Source organism: Sycon ciliatum, chromosome 12 (genome assembly GCF_964019385.1).
Source record: "Sycon ciliatum chromosome 12, ocSycCili1.1, whole genome shotgun sequence".
NCBI classification, from domain to species: Eukaryota; Metazoa; Porifera; class Calcarea; order Leucosolenida; family Sycettidae; genus Sycon; species Sycon ciliatum.
The window spans coordinates 18,551,139-18,569,156 of NC_088654.1; the positions used below are offsets into that span (position 1 = coordinate 18,551,139).

The following is an 18,018-nucleotide window of genomic DNA, read 5'->3' on the forward strand; positions in this document are numbered from 1 at the left end:
TGTGTTCTAGTCCTGGGTCCGGCATAGGCTATAGAAAATTTATAAAATTGCTTCCAAACTGGCTTGGACTCCGTCTAAAAAGTAAGAAATTAACGAAATGTGATTTGCCGAAAATTAAAATTTCACACAAAACCTCACAATAATCACAACACTTGACAATCAAATAGGCGACAAGCCTCTGGGTCATCCTAATAAAGATATTATTATTATTAAATACTGCTTTCAACACTTGTTTAGTCTGACACTGTACTTGTACTGCACCAACACGCATGCATGGGAAAGAGGATCACGAAGGGAAAAGGTCTTCTAGCTTTTCATCCTGTGTGTGATTATTGTGAGGTTTTGTGTGAAATTTTAATTTTCGGCAATCACATTTCGTTAATTTCTTACTTTTTAGACGGAGTCCAAGCCAGTTTGGAAGCAATTTTAGAAGCAATTTTATAAATTTTCTATAGCCTATGCCGGACCCAGGACTAGAACACAATAACTTTTTTTAGAAAGCTGCCATAAAGCAGTTTTTATTGCTATAATTTCTTTTGTTTTTTTCTGTCACCAATCAATGGAATGCCCTTATATAAATGATGGCCTTCATATCATATCAATACCGTATTATACGCATTGATGTGCAAGCCTTTTCTTGCAGAAAATGGCACTATTGTAGCATTATAATTCTGCTGGGGAAACATGTGGTGAGTGGTGGTGATACTTTTTTTATACGCAGGTCATTCTGTGCATGTTGCTGTTGCAGCATTTCATGACCGTCACAAAATTGTCTTGCCTTCCAGATATTTCAGATTTCCCCACCCTCGATCAGATTTACTTGTGTAATGTAGCCAGGTGCGTGTCGCAGATGTTTTTGTTGATTCTGTGTTTATAATTGTTTATTTACAGCTAACCATGCTTATGCAATCAACGGGATTCCGCCACCTTGCAGTTGATTTTCCCCATTTCTCTCCTCATCAATCCCTACTTGTCTTTGTACATACTAGTAGTAGTACTGTTCTTTCAATCAAATGAACCCTTCGATAGGCATATTGCCTTTGGGTCATTTAATAATAATAATAATAATAATCATGGGTTATCGTGATAAGGTCACCCTGCATCATATTGCACTGAAATCGTAATCCTGTTGATGTCGATACAACTTTTGGAAGTAGTTCAATGACTTCAAGCTGTTAGTCCACGATTTTCTAAAACAACACAGCAAAGGAGGAACAATAAACATGTATTAAAATGTAAACAAATACATTGTTGAGTCCGGTACCTCGTTCCAACAACTACACTGATCCTGAGGATAACAGGGGCAAGGCTATTGGAGGTTGGAGGTCATTATTATCAAATTGTCAAATTTTTGATAGGGCAATCCCGCAGGCCTAAGGCCTTCTTACAGGGTACCCTGGAGGTACTGAGAGATAAACAAGGCACTCCATAATAATAAAATGTTACACATCTTTTTGGCATGAGTATGAATGATATCCAGTCGAACCTCTTTAGGACGAACACCAAGGGACCGATGGTATTTATTCTGTGAGTTTGTCTAAACCTATTTTATAACCAGTGAATACATTTCTCCAATAATAATAATATATTTTCTCCAATAGACATACGAATAGATTTTTTCTACAGCGAAAGATTCTAAGCCACACCGACTCGTCTCGTATGGAACAAATGAGTCACTGAACCTTTCTTTAGCAACATGACGACAACTGAAACAGCAACAGAGAAAGTACGATACATGTACAGCACATTCTTGCAGGTACTACAAACAGATTGCAGATCGTAATTTTTGCTTTGGCGGCACGCAACTTTATTTGGGGCAGTGCAATCTCGGCGGTACTCACAAATCAAACAGCCCAGACTCGAGTAGACAAATCCAATCATACAAGTACGAGATTTTCACGAGACTGCACCCATTGGCTTGTTTCGTATGAAGCAAACAAGTCACTGAACCTCTCCATAATGGAGCTTTTCCCTTGTAGTAGAATTATTCTTCACGTGCACAGGCTCCACACAACATCAGGCCACAGCAACTACAGGAAATAAAATAATCTACTATCACGGTATTAAGAATGTATAAAGGTACTAGGTTGAGACAAGGAAATAATCAGAACTGTCGGAAGACTCAAGATTCAAGAACAACAACAAGCCAGACCAAGACCTCGCTGACTTCACTGCTGTCGATGCGCGCGTTCGTGCATCAAAAGAACAAAAAACTGAACTGTGATTGTCACCGACGTCATAGATTACGTAGTGACAGAAATAATTAATCTGACATAAAAATATCAAGAGTACGAAAAAAATACATTATCAAGGCTGGAGAGACAAAGTCACAGTCATAGAGTAGGAAGACATGAATGACAAAGAGAAGTGAAATGTAATCACAATGCTCAAGATCAGTGACCATTTTATAACACCTGTCCCCCTGATAACATGTTCACTGACAATGGCTAGTCATTGTAGCGAGCAGGGCGTTGCAGGTCAGCTCTGCTTCGGAGGTTGCGAGCGGGCTCTTCATCAGTGGCAGTTGGTGGGTCGAAGTCGACGCTCATAGCCATATCAGTCTCAGGATCGTTGTCATGCTGCTCGACATTGGCATCCAAACATGCACCATCTTCGGAGCCATTGGAATCTCGCTTGAGGAGATCGACGTTCACAGTCTTCTCAGCTCCAGAGGTTTGATGACGAATGACGACAGTGGATGCACTGACGATGTCACGAACACGCCAGCCACGCTCGTATGGTACAGAACGCTTCTGCCGTCGTTCAGGACGTCGCAACATCACTGCATCGCCAGGACTATACAGGCATAGTACGTTAACATCAGGACTATCGCCGCTCGATAACTCTTCTTCAATCAGATTGCGGATAGCCGCGGATCTCTGTGCAAGCTTGTCTACCCATGCACTTGCAGACATCGTGCCGTTGGCAATGGGTGACTCAACAATGAACCTTGCTGGCTGCCATCCGACCATGGCTTCCATTGGCGATAGATGGGTTGCCGAGTGGGGTCTGTTAAGATAGTAGAAGAGCAGGGTACGGAGATCAGACTTCCAGTCGGATGAGTATTCAAGGACCTTCCGGATCAATCCAATCAGGGTGCGGTTTGCCCTCTCCGCTGCGCCTTGGGATTGTGGGTGTCTCACAGCACCTGTGCGTACTCTGACTCCAAGTGACTGAAAGAGTGACTCGACGACTGCATTCGCGAACTCTGTTCCATTGTCACATCGCACAACATCAGGGGCACCCCACATCTGGCAGACCTGCACAAATGCACTGGCGACTGAAGCAGCATCATGACGACGAAGGGGTACCACTTCAATCCACTTCATGAATGCATCCACACACATCAGTACACAGTGGTAATCATTCGTGCCATCCGAACCCAACTCCAGGGTATCGATGACAACTTCAGACCATGGGCGGCAAGGAATATCAGGGCGAGTAGCTGCAATAGCGGGTGCTCTGCTTGGGTTAGCTGCTACACACTGCCCGCAATTCGCAACATACGCTTCACAAGCAGCAGCGATCTTCGGGAAATAACATCGACTGCGGATCATCTCATACATAGTCGACCATGACGCATGTCCTGAGTTGGTATGCGTTACATACAGCACTTTCCGTACGAGAGCAGCTGGGATAACAGGGACTTGTTTAACGCCGTCTAGTGGCAGCTTGAGGCTGCGATACAGCACGCCATCTTGCACCACCAGCTGAGAGCGAACTCTTGCGTAGGACTCATCGACAGGCAGATCATGCTGTATACCATGTATCACTGCTTCGACTACGTCATCTTTCAGCTGTGATGCCTTGATACTCTCTAGCGTCACGGGACCAATAACACTTGCTCGAGGCGTTGCAGCTGCTGTGACACCATTGCTAGGTGGATTCTTCGATGCTCGGTAAAGCTGACCCAGGTAGCCGGGACACGTGTTAGTGCGTCGGCAGGATTCTGCTCGGACGGGATCCAGTCTACCTCCACTCTGGTTTCAGTGGTGACCATCAGGTCTGCAATGATCTGCAAACGTCGCTGTACGAGTACATCGTAGAGACCACTCATCCTGACTCTGCGTACGTTGTTGGCGATGGTGTCAATCCAGGCAGCAACAGTCTTCGAGTCTGTTACGAGACGCACTTGCTTGAACTGCCAATTGATAGCCAGGTTCAAGCCCTTGATCGCTGCGTCTAGTTCGGCGACGTTGATATGGCGTTTATCGTCATGCTGCCGCAGCCACGATCTATCTTCGATCTTCTTGCCATCCACCATTAGCACAGCACCATAGCTCACGTCAGAGGCATCGACATACAGCGTGCACTCGACAGGGTTAGGGACATGCCAGACGCCATGCGCAGGATCACCATTAGCGCTAAGCCTGGAAGCCAGCTCCTTGCAGCACTGAACGAGTGTGTCGGATAGTGGCTGGTCCAACGACGCGTGCGGCTCAACCATCCTCTTCAAATAACTGCAATACGGCCGTAACCACCCGCACAAGGGTACGTGCCCGGTCAGCTTGCCACACCAGCTTGCCAAGGTGCGTCGTGTCAGGTTCTCAGGAAGGGATACGTCCAACCCAGGTCGACGAGACCAGTACGTACTTCCGTCGTCATCTTGGTGTAGTTGCAAGCCCAATACTCTTGTAGCAACCAACGGCTCGGCAGGCTTTGTCGGCAGTCCATACTCCAACAACTTGGCTGCTACGGCATCGGAGCAGGCATTCGGGCTTCGGATATCGTCGATGTAGCTATCGACGGCTGGAAACGATCGGGTCACCCACTGGACAATGGCTGTCATAATCTTAGGGGCGATGTTGAGGCCGAATCCCATTCTCGTCATCGCATAGGCACGACCCTGCCACACCACGGTCTGGTAGCGCTGTAGCTCGGGAACAACGCGTACTTGTAGGTAGGCTTTCTTGATGTCGAGGAGGCAGAAGTCCTCAGGCTTGCCATCACGCCTCCATTACCGGAGCGTATCAGCACATACTGGAGCCTCTTGTCCTGGTTGTGACTTGAGTCGATCATTGAGTAGACGATAGTCAAGGCACGGTCGTACGGGGGTGGAGGTCTTGTGCTCTTGGACTTGTGCCAACAGAGGCAGTACTGCAGCTGGTTCACCATGTATCTTCGGATCGTGCGGCACAAGCCAGTCATCATCAATCCATTGCTTGATGGCATCCTGGAACAATTGTTCCTGGTCTGCGGAGAGCTTGTTACGGGAATATTCTCCAATGCCATGACCAACCGGGCCATTTGGAGGTAAGCCGTCCTTCCATGTCCACTTCACTTGCCAGTACTTCTTATCAGCCAGCCATCGCGCCTCGCCATCAGGTAGGGTTAGTATGGTATCTTGGCCATCACGGGATACACTGGCATACGGCGACGGATGTGGAAGATCTGCTGCAGCGGTCACGCCACGTGGCGGCTTGCCGGGACCGAACACAATACCGCTCAGCACATTGTCGTCATCATAGCGAAGCTGGAGACCAGACGAGGCGGCGATGACGTCTGCTCCAATCAGGAACTCTGCCTGAATGGCCTCCAAGCTGTCAACCACATGGACTGTGGCCCCAATGGCAGGTAGCATAACAGCATCGTCCAGGCGCTGCAGTTGTAGCGAGGTGCGCCCGTGAATCTTCAAGGGCTGGCCATCCAGTGCCACAAGACTGTCACTCTTGTCGGGTACGATTGGCAGCTGAAGTCGGCGGGCACATGCCAAATCGATTAGTGTATGAGTGGATCCAGTATCGATGACAGATACGATACGTTCCCACGGCACTGCGTCAGGCGGACGAATATCGAGAAACATCCGGACCAGGGACCCGCTGGTGGTTTGGTTCATTGTGCAGAGCACATGGTTCCTCCGCTTTCCACCGTCCTTGACAGCAGCTGCCTTGCCTTTCTTGGAGGCCTCCCACTCCGTTCGATCGCGACAGTCTGCTCTAGTGTGGCCAGGGTGCTCGCAAAACGAGCAAATCACATTGTTCCTTCTGGATCCATCTCTCGTCTGCCGCTTAGGGCAGAATCTACGAATGTGGCCCACTTCCTGACAGTGATGGCACATCACACTGGATTTGGTGGTACTGCTGCCAGGAGCCGCCGCTGCTGCTGCAATGCTTGGAGCTTGGGGCAGATCAGATTGGCGTAGTGCTCGCACCTTGCTCAAAAGTGCGGCCATTTTAATTTCCTCACCGGCAAAAGACAATCGCACTTGTTTTGGAAAGTCACTAGGCAGACCCGCAATGAACTGTTTGACTACCATGGGGTCATCTCTGCCACCACTGTTCCCTGCAATCTTGGCCAGGCGTTGCAAGTCTGCCGCAAATGCGTCTGCAGACTCATCCGTCCGTAACCTACGCTGCACGAACAGTCTGTAGGCTTCTGATTTCGAAACACAGAACGCTTCTTCGAATTTCGCTTTCACGTCAGCTGGCTTCTGTTTACTGGAATCCTCCATCCCATCGTATACTAGGAAGGCATCGCCGGACAAGAACAGCGGAAAATGTTTCGTTTTATCTGTGTCCGAGGTCCATCCTTGAACAGTGCATAATACTCTGAACTTTTCCCAAAATTCAGGGAAGCTCTCTCCTGGCGTGCCCTTGAAGGCCCTCAGGAACGAATCTAACTTTATCGACATTCTCTGAATCAAACTCCCGGGTTTCGGCACCAAGTCGCTGTAGTAGAATTATTCTTCACGTGCACAGGCTCCACACAACATCAGGCCACAGCAACTACAGGAAATAAAATAATCTACTATCACGGTATTAAGAATGTATAAAGGTACTAGGTTGAGACAAGGAATTAATCAGAACTGTCGGAAGACTCAAGATTCAAGAACAACAACAAGCCAGACCAAGACCTCGCTGACTTCACTGCTGTCGATGCGCGCGTTCGTGCATCAGAAGAACAAAAAACTGAACTGTGATTGTCACCGACGTCATAGATTACGTAGTGACAGAAATAATTAATCTGACATAGAAATATCAAGAGTACGAAAAAAATACATTATCAAGGCTGGAGAGACAAAGTCACAGTCATAGAGTAGGAAGACATGAATGACAAAGAGAAGTGAAATGTAATCACAATGCTGAAGATCAGTGACCATTTTATAACACCCTGATATGCGAATTTATTTTGCATACTCGGTCAATGGGTCCTTGAACCTTTCCCTCCAGATTGGGAACTGCCAACGATAGTATGCCACTGACCAGTGCCTTACTTGTAACGTACCAATGTACAATGAACATGAGTATTTCGACAACACATCTAAGCCTCAGCAGCAACATAAGCCTTACCGTCAAGAAGGTGAACTCGCGTTCTTCGCACACTGTAGGCAAGGGCAAAGAGATAAAAATGGATCTAAATCCGAACAACATCAGCACACGTTTCCGTAAATGAAAGGGTGAGCATAAGCAAAAATTAATAATGAATCGAAGGAAACTGGTCAACTCAGAGATCACCTGTCATCAAGTATTCCGTAAAAGGAGGCCTCGGCAGCGGAAAAGCTAAATTTAGAAAGGAGATCCTGTCAGCTTTTCCATTATTTATTGCATTCCGCCCAAAAAGCACACTTTTCGTAAATGAAAGAGTCAACACAAGCAAATGAATCAAAGGGAACTGGTCAACTCACCTGTCATTGAGTAATATTCCGCGAAAGGATGTCTCAGCAGCGCCGAAACGAAATAATCCAGGCCAGGAGACAAAATATCCGAAACAGCTCATGCAAGAAGCAGTTCCAAAGAAGGAAGTAGTACAGTTGTTTGTAGTTCCTCGTGCATGCACATCCGAAAAGCCAACAACAAAAAGTCTGCAATGCACACGCATGCGGCCAGCCGGCCGCGCGATGGTACGAGCGTAGGCCATGGAGCAGCTCCCTGGTCCAGGACCAGGTACCGAGCATCTTACGTAGAAACTTACGTAGCTACGTAGACAACGTGTCTGAATAGCGGTGTCGTTAGGTAGCGCCATGTGAACACAATAACAGAAAAGCTGACAGGATCGCTTTTCTAAATACAGGTGCTTCGACGGCACTCCGTGGCGCATCAAGGAGGCATCTGGGGCCCAGGCAGCCCGCCCGTAAGCGCACCACCGTATCAGGTATGCGCAGGTGGAGCAGCAGAGCAAGATGTGTGCCGGACACTCACCATCATCCGGTCGACTGCATGGTTGTGCGAGTTTACACAGCCGCCACTCATTACTTGCTATTGCTTGCAGAAGGCCAGAATTTTTTTTGCTCTCGTTTTCTCTAAAGCTAGTTGGTTTACATGGTTTATACCCGTACCTGAGCATGGATCCTACTCAGCAGCGGATCGCTGGTATTCCTCGTTTGAGACCGCGGCGACGGCAGCGTCGGCCCTGACCAACAAGCCTCGGGCGTAGGCCCCGGCGGATAATGCTCGGGAATTAGGCCCATTCTGCTTTTCATTATGCTCGCATTCTGCTCGCAAAACACCCACATTCTGCTCAATTCTGCTCCATGTCAGTGATGACATGTACATTAGAGTATTACTTGAACTTCATTATAGATCAATGTAATACAATAGACAAGTTCCTCTTTTCTTGTACAAGTGGTGCGGCAAGAATTTTAAAGCAGAGGAATGCCTTTGGTGTTTTACAGATCTAGAGGTCAGCAAAGTAGGAAATAGACCTGCGAGGTGTGTGACTCCATACACTTGCTGTAGCACAGGTGGTCATTATGCAAAATCATGAGACAGACCTTACACGGGAGATTTCAGCTTCCTCCGCTATGTCCAGGCTTTGCCACTCTTCGCCAGACTGGCCTTCCGTGTCCACTGGTGTATCATCTTCGTCGTCAAGAATATCAACAATTATAAGATCTTCTTCGGCGGAATCGAAGTCGGCTGATCTGTCACGTACATCACCGAATTCCGCCATTGCCGCACACAGAGCATATCAGGGTCGCAGGTCAAGACACTAAATTACCAGCCCACAATTCAACATCCAGGCAATGGTAATGAACTAAAGTACAACAAAAAGTAAAACATTAATATCCCTTTACAGTAGAACATCGATTATCCCGCGATCCGGCCTTTCCATTTCTGAAGGCACCAGCCCAAATTTGGGCTAAAATGGCATGTAACGATTCACAAGGTGTTGCAAAACTCCTCTATAGAGCTTATGCATACCCGTCACGTGGTCATGAACAACGACCAAAAATGTCCAAGTACAGTGAGTCTGAGCTGAGGCGAATCTTCGAACGACCAGGGGCCATACACGAGACCGTCCTGATTAGCAGATTACTGTATATCACCTTATTTTCGGTGTTGTAAAATTTCGGTAAAAGCCAACCCCTGACCTTTCGGTGTAAGGATAAATTCGGTATGCATGGCACCAAAAAAAAAAAAAAAAAAAAAAAAAAAAAAACCGGCTCTTGCATGCACTAATCACTAATGTCACTAATGTAATATCTCCGGCTAGCTAGGCTCCACATAATGTACGGCTTCATTCACATGCGCCATGATGAGGTCACCAATTTCCTAGCCTCATGCATGAAAGAGATCCACAACGATGTGGAAGTTGAGCCGACACTCCAACCCATCACCGGTGAAGCCTTTCGCTATCGTACTGCCAATGTTGAGCTCGATGCGCGAGCGGACATCCGGGTGCGGGGCTTTTGGAACCATAGCCGCAATGCATTTTTCGATACGAGGGTGTTCTATCCCCACGCAGCGAGCTATCGGTCCCAGCCCATTGCATCTATTTATCGCAAGTTGGAAGGTGCCAAGAAGCGGGAGTATGGCGAAAGAGTTAACCAAGTTGAACATGGCTCGTTCACACCACTGGTCTTCTCCTCTTGCGGCGGAATGGGTCCAGAGGCAGCCATCGTCGTCAAGCGGATTGCTGATGCTCTGGCTTCTAAGCGCAAGGAGAGCTACAGCAAAGTCGTTTGCTGGATGCGCTGCTGCTTGGCTTTCTCTCTTGCTAGGTCTGCGATCCGGTGCGTTCGAGGATCACGCTCCGTTCGCCGCCGTCACATCAACCTTGTGCCTGTCGACCTCGTCCAGGCTGAGGCTCGCCTTGCTACGCATTAGACTGTCTTCACAGCCATTTTAGCTTCCTCCTTATTGGACTGTTTTCACAGCCATTGTAGCTTCCTCCGTATAAGACTGTTTTCACAGCCATTTCAGCTCATTTTCTCTCGGTACTAAGCTGTTGATCTTGCACTTGTGTTTATTTTGCCCATAATGTACATGTATATTATAAGTACATGCAGTATCAGTGAACAAGTTGATTTTTTTTAATTTGACAGTGATGTTCATGATTTTTACATATTTTTGGTATTTCGGAAAATTTTGGGTGTAATGTTAAATTAGGTGATCCAGGACCAGTACCGAAGTTACCGAAATTTAAATTACACCGAAATAAAGGTGTTATACAGTACCAAGGACTCCCAAATAGGCACCAAAACTGCAAAAGGTCCGTTACGGATACCGAAGCTGAGTGGCATGACGTCACGTCGACGTGCATAAGCTCTGCGTACTGAGAACTACAGTGCTCCGTTCTGCTCGTCTACCGCTCTGCTCGTTTAGTGCTCGGTTCTCAGCTCGTCTACATTTGTAGTGCTCGGTTCTGCTCGTCTCATGCTCCGTTCTGCTGGTCTGGTGCTCCGTCTGCTCGTCTGGTGCTCCGTTCTGCCCGCCAATTGCCTCATTCTGCCGCATTCTGCTCCGATTTTGAAACCCCTGATTCTGCTCGAAATTCTGCCGGCATTATCCGCCGGGGCCTACTCGGGCGATGAGCATGCCGGCCGAAAATGCAGGCATGGACACTGTCGTGCATGACCAGTTTAGTTGAGTTCCTTGGAGGCGCTATGATGCCAGCCGGCGCATGTGTTGGCGCACGGGAGACGATTAGGACAATACGGCGTGCGGAATACTTCGAGCTGGCCACAATGCTTCCTTCCTGTCCTGCCCACGCGCAGCCAGCAGCCAAACGTGTTAGAATCGATCAATCCGATGGCAATCACTGAGTGGAATTGTCATGGGCGGCTCCTCTTCTGGCAAGAGAAAAGCTGAATCTCTAATCTACTGGGTCGAGGCCTGGCAGACTTTCAGAACCATCGCGCCTTGCAACACGAGCTTACGCCCTCTGGGGCCCTAATCAGTCCGACAAGAAATTCATACTGCACGGCGACAAAAAGGCAGTTGGAGCAGTCTGAAATCCGGGACTTGCCGAAATCCAACCGTGACGGAACTAGCCCACTTCAGCCCCCGCATGGTAGCAGAACACAAGGCTTTATCTCGCTGACTACCCATATTACGGCCACGGACAACTCCGCTGCGGACGCTCTTTCACGCGGACGATTAGTCCATTTCCTCTCATCGGCTCCCTATTAATCCAGCTGCTGGACTCGGCTTAGTCCCGAACTCATGCTATGCGGGAGCAACTAATCATGGCAGCAAACCGGCTGAACTTCTTCTCAACCAATGCGTGCCTCCTTTTTCATTCGCTGTGTAGTCTATCTCTCTCAGCACACGTGGGTAAGCACGCAAGCACACACACACCCACGCACACGCATACATACATACATACATACATACATACATACATACATACATACATACATACATACATACACACACACATACATACATACATACATACACACACACATACTCTCTCTCTCTCTCTTTATCCTCCTCTCCTCCATCCCTCACCCTGCTTCGCCTCAGTCTAAGTGCTGTCGCTCCCCTCCCCTTCCTACTCGTACTAGGCGGCATTACACCAAGTCTCAGCATGTGGGGTCTACTTTGCTGTTTTGGGGCTTTGTTTGGACATGGCGAGCTGTTATCTTTTTCCTTGCGGCTGTCGTCGCTGTTGCCATTGTTGTTTAGATACCACGGCGAGCCGGCAGTAAGTGCCGGTGTTGGCGGGCTGGCGACCTTGTCTTACTTTCAGTAATTAACACTTTACCCGAGGTGCGACGGATTAATCCGTCACGACCGCGCAGGGCATATTGCAGACACGCGTATGTGCGTTACACACACACACTCACACATTATGCGCACCCGGCGGGCAGGGCGATTGGCCCATGCTGCTTATTCAGTTGTACTAGCGGAGGCAGGGGCGATTCCCCTTCGTAATCGTCCGTGCGGCGGAATACCCGGCGGCCTGATACGGCGGCGGTGCGAGCAAATGCAGGGGTGGTTCCCTTTTGAGCTCTGTTTGTGGCAGAGGCAGGGGCAGCGCCCTTAGCCCATGCGGCGGTTGACCCGGCGGCCCGACATGGCAGTTGACCCAGCGGTCCGATATGGCAACTGACCCGGCGGTCTGATATGGCGGCTGACCCAGCGGTCTGATATGGCGGTGGCGGCTGACCCAGCGGTCTGATATGGCGGCTGACCCAGCGGTCTGATATGGCGGCTGACCCAGCGGTCTGATATGGCGGCTGACCCAGCGGTCTGATACGGCGGCTATGCGAGCAAATGCAGGGGCAGCGGCCCTTTGCGCGTGTTGTTTGCGGCGGCATTGGTCAAGGCAGGGGCAGCGCGCCTCGCCTGGGTGGCGTTATGCCCGGCGCTGCGGCTATGTTTGCAAAACGCAGGGGCCGCTCCCCTTTGAGCTTTGTCTGTTCACAGCTATGTCTGCAAGATTCAGGGGCAGCTCCCCTTGGGGCCTGGTACAGTTATGTTTGCAAAAAGCAGGGGCAACTCCCCTCCGAGCCTTGTATGTAATCGTTTACAGCGATGCTTGCAGAAAGCAGGGGCAGCTCCCCTTAGTGCGTGGTATGTTTACAGCTATGTTTGCGAGGAAGAAACAAAAAAAAGGGCTTGGAGCTGGGTATGTTTACGGCCACGTTTGCAAAATGCAGGGGTAGCTCTCCTTGGAGCTTTAGCTAGTTGACAGCTAAGCGACAAAATGCAGGGACAGCTCCCCTTGGAGCTTTGGATGTTTACAGCTATGTTTGCAAAATGCAGGGGCAGCTCCCCTTGGAGCTTTAACTAGTTTACAGCTGTGCGGACAAAATGCAGGGGCAGCACTCCTTGAAACTTTGGATGTTTACCACTATGTTGGCTAAATGCAGGGGCAGTTCCCCTTGGGGCTTGGATGTTTACAGCCAGGTTTGCAAAATGCAGGGGTAGCTCCCCTCAGAGCGTTGTAGGTTTACAGCTAGGTTTGCCAAATGCAGGGGCACTGAGCTCCCCTTGGAACTTTGGATGTTTACAGCTATATTTGCAAATACAGGGACAGCTCCCCTTGGAGCCTTCTACATTTACAACTATGTTTGCAAAATGCAGGGGCAGCTCCCCTTTGAGCTTCGTAGGTTTACTGCTAGGTTTGCAAAACGCAGGAGTAGCTCCACTTTGGAGCTTTGGATGTCTACAGCTATGCTTGCAAACTGCAGGGGCAGCGCCCCTGGGAGCTTTTGAAGTTGGATGTTTACAGGTGTGGTCGCAAAATGCAGGGGCAGCTCCCCTGGGAGCTTTGGATGTTTACAGCTATGTTTGCAAATGCAGGGTCAGCCCCCCTTGGAGCCTTGGATGCTTACAACTATGTGTGCAAAATGCAGGGACAGCTTCCCTTTGAGCTTTGTTGGTTTACAGCTAGGTTTGCAAAACGCAGGGGTAGCTCCCCTGAGCTTTGGATGTTTATAACTATGCTTGCAAAATGCAGGGGCAGCTCCCCTTGGAGCCTTGGAAGTTTACAGCTATGTTTGCAGAATGCAGGGCAGCTCCCCTGGGAGCATTGGATGTGTACAGCTATGTTTGCAAAATGCAGGGGCATTTCCCCTTGGAGCTTTGTATATTTACAGCTAGGCTTGCAAAATGCAGGGGCAGCTCTCCCTCGGAGCGTGGTTTGTTTGCAGCTGAGATGGGGAGTGCAACCGAAGATCTCCTTTCGAGCTTGCTTGTTCGCATTTGCTTGTTAGCACCGTAGCTCGGGCACCCAGCAGGTCCTGACTGGCCTCTAGCGCATACTCCCGGCCACATTTATTGCCTGTTGCAGGATAGGGGCCTCACCCCATATTTTTTTGGACGATCGGCGGGCGGGAAGCCGTCATCGACCTAAGAGGCAAAATACAATACGAGAAACTAATAATTGTATACAACGCGCCAACCCTTTGGCTCTGTTGTCGGCTCTGCGGGGGCACCCAGGTATCCCCCTCGTGCGAACACCACCCGTGGAAGCGGAAAAGTTGTGACGGCGTATTCAGTAGTGCCCAGCACCAGCAGGACCTACCAATCAGGGGAAAGCCTAGCAGTCCTTCATGGCAATTCCCTTGGTAGACCCCCTCAAGCTGACACAGGATCTGGCCACCAGGAAGGGGCCTGGACGGCAGCTCCAGGTCACCGGAAGGTGGTCAGGGTTGACCCGCAAGAGATGCATGTGCGGTGGAGCCTGTGACTAAACGGCCACCCCTTGGGGCCAGAGAAAGCGGTCTTGAGGGGCAGGTGGTCCTTAGTTGGAGGCTTGCACCGCAAACTATGAATGTGAGACCGTCCGTGCCCGGTGAAGGTGTCCATAGTACCAGGCGGGTAGCTAGTCACACTTGTATCCAACACGACAGCCCTTCGGCTGTTGTCTGCCCGGCTTGGGGCGCCCAGGTATCCCCCCGTGCGAACACTACCCGCGGAAGCTGACAAGTCGTCAGTGTATTCAGTAGTGCCCAGCACCAGCAGGAGCTACCAACCAGGGGAAAGCCTAGCAGTCCTTCATGGCAATGCCCTTGGTAGACGCCCTCAAGCTGTGTCGGATCTGGCGGCCAGGAAGGTGCCCGGACGGCAGCTCCAGGCCGCCGGAAGGTGGTCAGGGTTGACCCGCAAGAGATACATGTGCGGTTGAGCCTGTGGCTAACGACCACCCCTTGGGGCCAGAGAAAGCGGTCCTTAGCGGCAGGTGGTCCTTGGCTGCAGGCTTGCACCGCACAACCATTATGAATGTGAGACCGTCCGTGCCCGGCGAAGTGGTCGGTAGTACCAGACTGGTCGCTGGTCACGGTGGTCTTTAGCTACTGGTTTTACTATATTATTATTATTATTATTAAATTTTTGATAGGGCAATCCCCACAGGCCAAAGGCCTTTTGACAGGGTACCCTAAAAATGAAGAACAGAATTACGGAAGGTATGCAAGGAAGAACTTGAGCGGACCTCCGCTGGGAGGGCATTCCAGCGGTCAGAGCCAAGGAAAGTGACAGAAAATAAACCATAGCGACGTTTGGCTGTCGGAAGAGCAAGGGAAGAGGACACTTGAGAGCGGGTGCGAGAACTAGTGCAGGTAGAATTAGAGCGGAGACAGAAACAGTTAGCAACAAAGACTCTAGCCAGATCATGAAGCGCACGGTACGTTAGAACGTACAGCTTGAATTGGTACCTGACAGACAAGGGAATGATATGGTAGCGGGCAAGAACAAGGGAGACATCAGATAGGCGGGGCATGCAAAATACAATACGCAGCGCTCTATTACTAAGTCGGACAACACGGTCATGGAGGGAGGCAGAAAGGCAGTGAGCAAAGGAATTAGACCCATACTCAAGTATGGACTGAATGGAACAGATGTAGAAAGCCCTCTTAGCATCGATCGTTAAAATTAATGGTCTCGGACCTTTCTAAACATTCCTAACTTACAGCCTATTTTACGTTCTAATTGTGCAATGTGAACTCCAAAGGAGAGATGTTCGTCAAGAACTATACCGAGGTATTTCACGTGTGCACTAGGGGTGATGGTGACATCTTCAATCTGAACGTTGACATCGGGGTCAAGAGGTTTCGACTTTGGCCTGAACACAACAAGCTGGGTTTTCGAGGAGTTCAACATAAGACCTCTCGTTGCCAAGAATTCCTTTACTTTGATGATGTCCTCTGTGAGGTCTTTGCATAAGTTCTGGACATTCTTCCCCGCCCTGTATAAAGACACATCATCTGCGTATTGACGGGCTTTGCAGTGTTTGGGCACAGCGGGGAGTTTCCTCACGGACAAGTTAAATAGAAACGGCCCTAAAACAGAGCCTTGTGGAACGCCTCTGTTGCTTGTGTATGGTTGACCTTGTTGAGTCTTAGTGACCACGCACTGTTGTCTGTTTGTAAGGTAGCTGTGAAACCATTGCAGAGCGACTCCGCCAATACCAATCTCAAGTAGTTCTTGAAGTAACATGTTGTGGTTGACAGTGTCAAAGGCCTTTGACATATCAAGGAAGGCAGCCGCTACGTAGTCACCCTTGTCCAAGGCGAGCATCCAATCGTTGGTAACACAAGTCAGCAAGTCTTCGCAGGAGTGGCCTCTGCGGTAGGCGAATTGCTCTGCAGGGAGATGTTGCAGTGCGGGTGGTGCATTCTGGATGTAGCGTATGAGTTGATCATGCACTATGTGCTCAAGTAACTTTGACATATGGGGGAGCAGTGATATTGGTCTGTAGTTGGAGGAGACCGACTTATCACCGCGCTTGTGGATGGGGCGAACATGGGCTGACTTGTACGGAGCTGGGAATTCACCAGACGTCAGAGATTCAGATAACAACTTGGATAGTGAGGGAGCGATCTCATCGTTGATTAACTTGTAAGCAGCAACTGGAACATTGTCTGGTCCGGTGGCTTTACGGCTTTTCATGTGTTGGATGTAGTATTGCACTTCCGGAACACTGACTGATGAAAACTGAGCTAATGAGTATTCAGGTAGAGGGCCGTGGGGCATGCAAGGTGCACTATCAGAAATCGAGGGATCGTTCACGACTTTCGCAAATGTCTTTGTGATGTCGGAGACATTAGCAGCAGGTTCCCGATTTGCTTTAGCTCTGCCAAGTAGATTGTTTATAATACCCCACTGTTCTCTTGGGTGGCCTCTGTGGCAGACAAGTTGTTCTTGGAAGTATGTCGACCGTTTCTTTCTAGTTAGGTATTTGCATTGCCTACGAAGTGCTCTAAACTGTTGTACGAGATCTGACTGGTCTGGGTGTCTGAGCATTGCACGGTGCGCCCGTTTGCGCTTAAACAATAGAAGGCGGAGTTCATCATCCATCCATGGGGCTGGAGCGTATGCTGTCTTGATATTCACACGTTTAACAGGGCAATGCTCGTCTAGTGCACCCTGAACCAGGGAGTAGTACAATAATATTGTACTACTGTAAAAGCAGAAATTTTCGGTGGTGTTTTATTTTCGGTAACTTCGGTGCCGAAATTTTTACCGAAAATAAAACGCACCGAAAATGTCGGTATAGTACTAGTACACACTTACCTGGAACGCGGGTTTACCGAAAATTTCCCTCCGCCGAACCGCCGATTTTGGAGAATACCGAAAATATTACACCACCGAAAATTTCTGCTTTTACAGTACTCCCTGGTTTACAGCTTTGTGGTAGTAAACGACGTCTCCTACAGCATGCTCAAATGGAAATTCCTCTGGCGTCCATGCGAGCTCGAGCGGGTATGCTGCTCCTGCCTCTGGTGCTGTCGGCTGTGGCTCCTGCTGGCCTAAAGGAACGTCCTCATCGTCGACCTCATCATCGTCATTTTGCTTCATCGGCCAAGTTCAGGTTTCCCTGACACTGGAGAAAGTCCTTCTCGTCTGTGGTCAGATTACAGCGCTCCTGCTCGCGAAACAAGGAAAAGTTTGGCCTCTGGAAATACATCTCGTACGGAGTTTTCCCGTGTAGGCTTCTGTGGACGTGTAGGCTTCTGTGGACGCGTTGTTGTAGCTGTAGTAAAACAGCGGCAGACGATCAGGCCAATTTTTTTATCTTCCAGCAGGTCACGTCTTAGGAATTGCGCCAGTGTCTGGTTGAAGCGCTCTACCCGGCCTTGACTTTGTGGGTGATACGGTCGGCCGTTGATCTTCTGTGCCCGCATCTCGTCCATGAGTGCCGACAAATCACCATTGTTGAATTCTTTCCCGTTGGCCGTTTGGAGAATTCTTGGAGGTCCGTACAAGTACATCGCAGAAAGGATCACGCGGCACACTTCCTTCGCAGTTTTGGCTCTGATGGCACCACCCATCGCGAATCGGCTGTGACAGTCCACAATATTACAGACGTATTGGAAGTCTCGACTCGCTGGGAGCTTTTTCAAGT

The 18,018-nt window shown here is 49.3% G+C and overlaps 1 protein-coding gene across 1 annotated transcript; it reads right to left on the reverse strand.

Moving 5' to 3' along the window:
* Positions 1-2,447: 2,447 nt before the first annotated feature.
* LOC135828045 (uncharacterized protein K02A2.6-like) lies at positions 2,448-3,566 on the reverse strand. Its single transcript, XM_065340480.1, has one exon. It carries the CDS (start codon positions 3,564-3,566, stop codon positions 2,448-2,450), a length of 1,119 nt encoding a protein of 372 aa, XP_065196552.1.
* Positions 3,567-18,018: the final 14,452 nt, after the last annotated feature.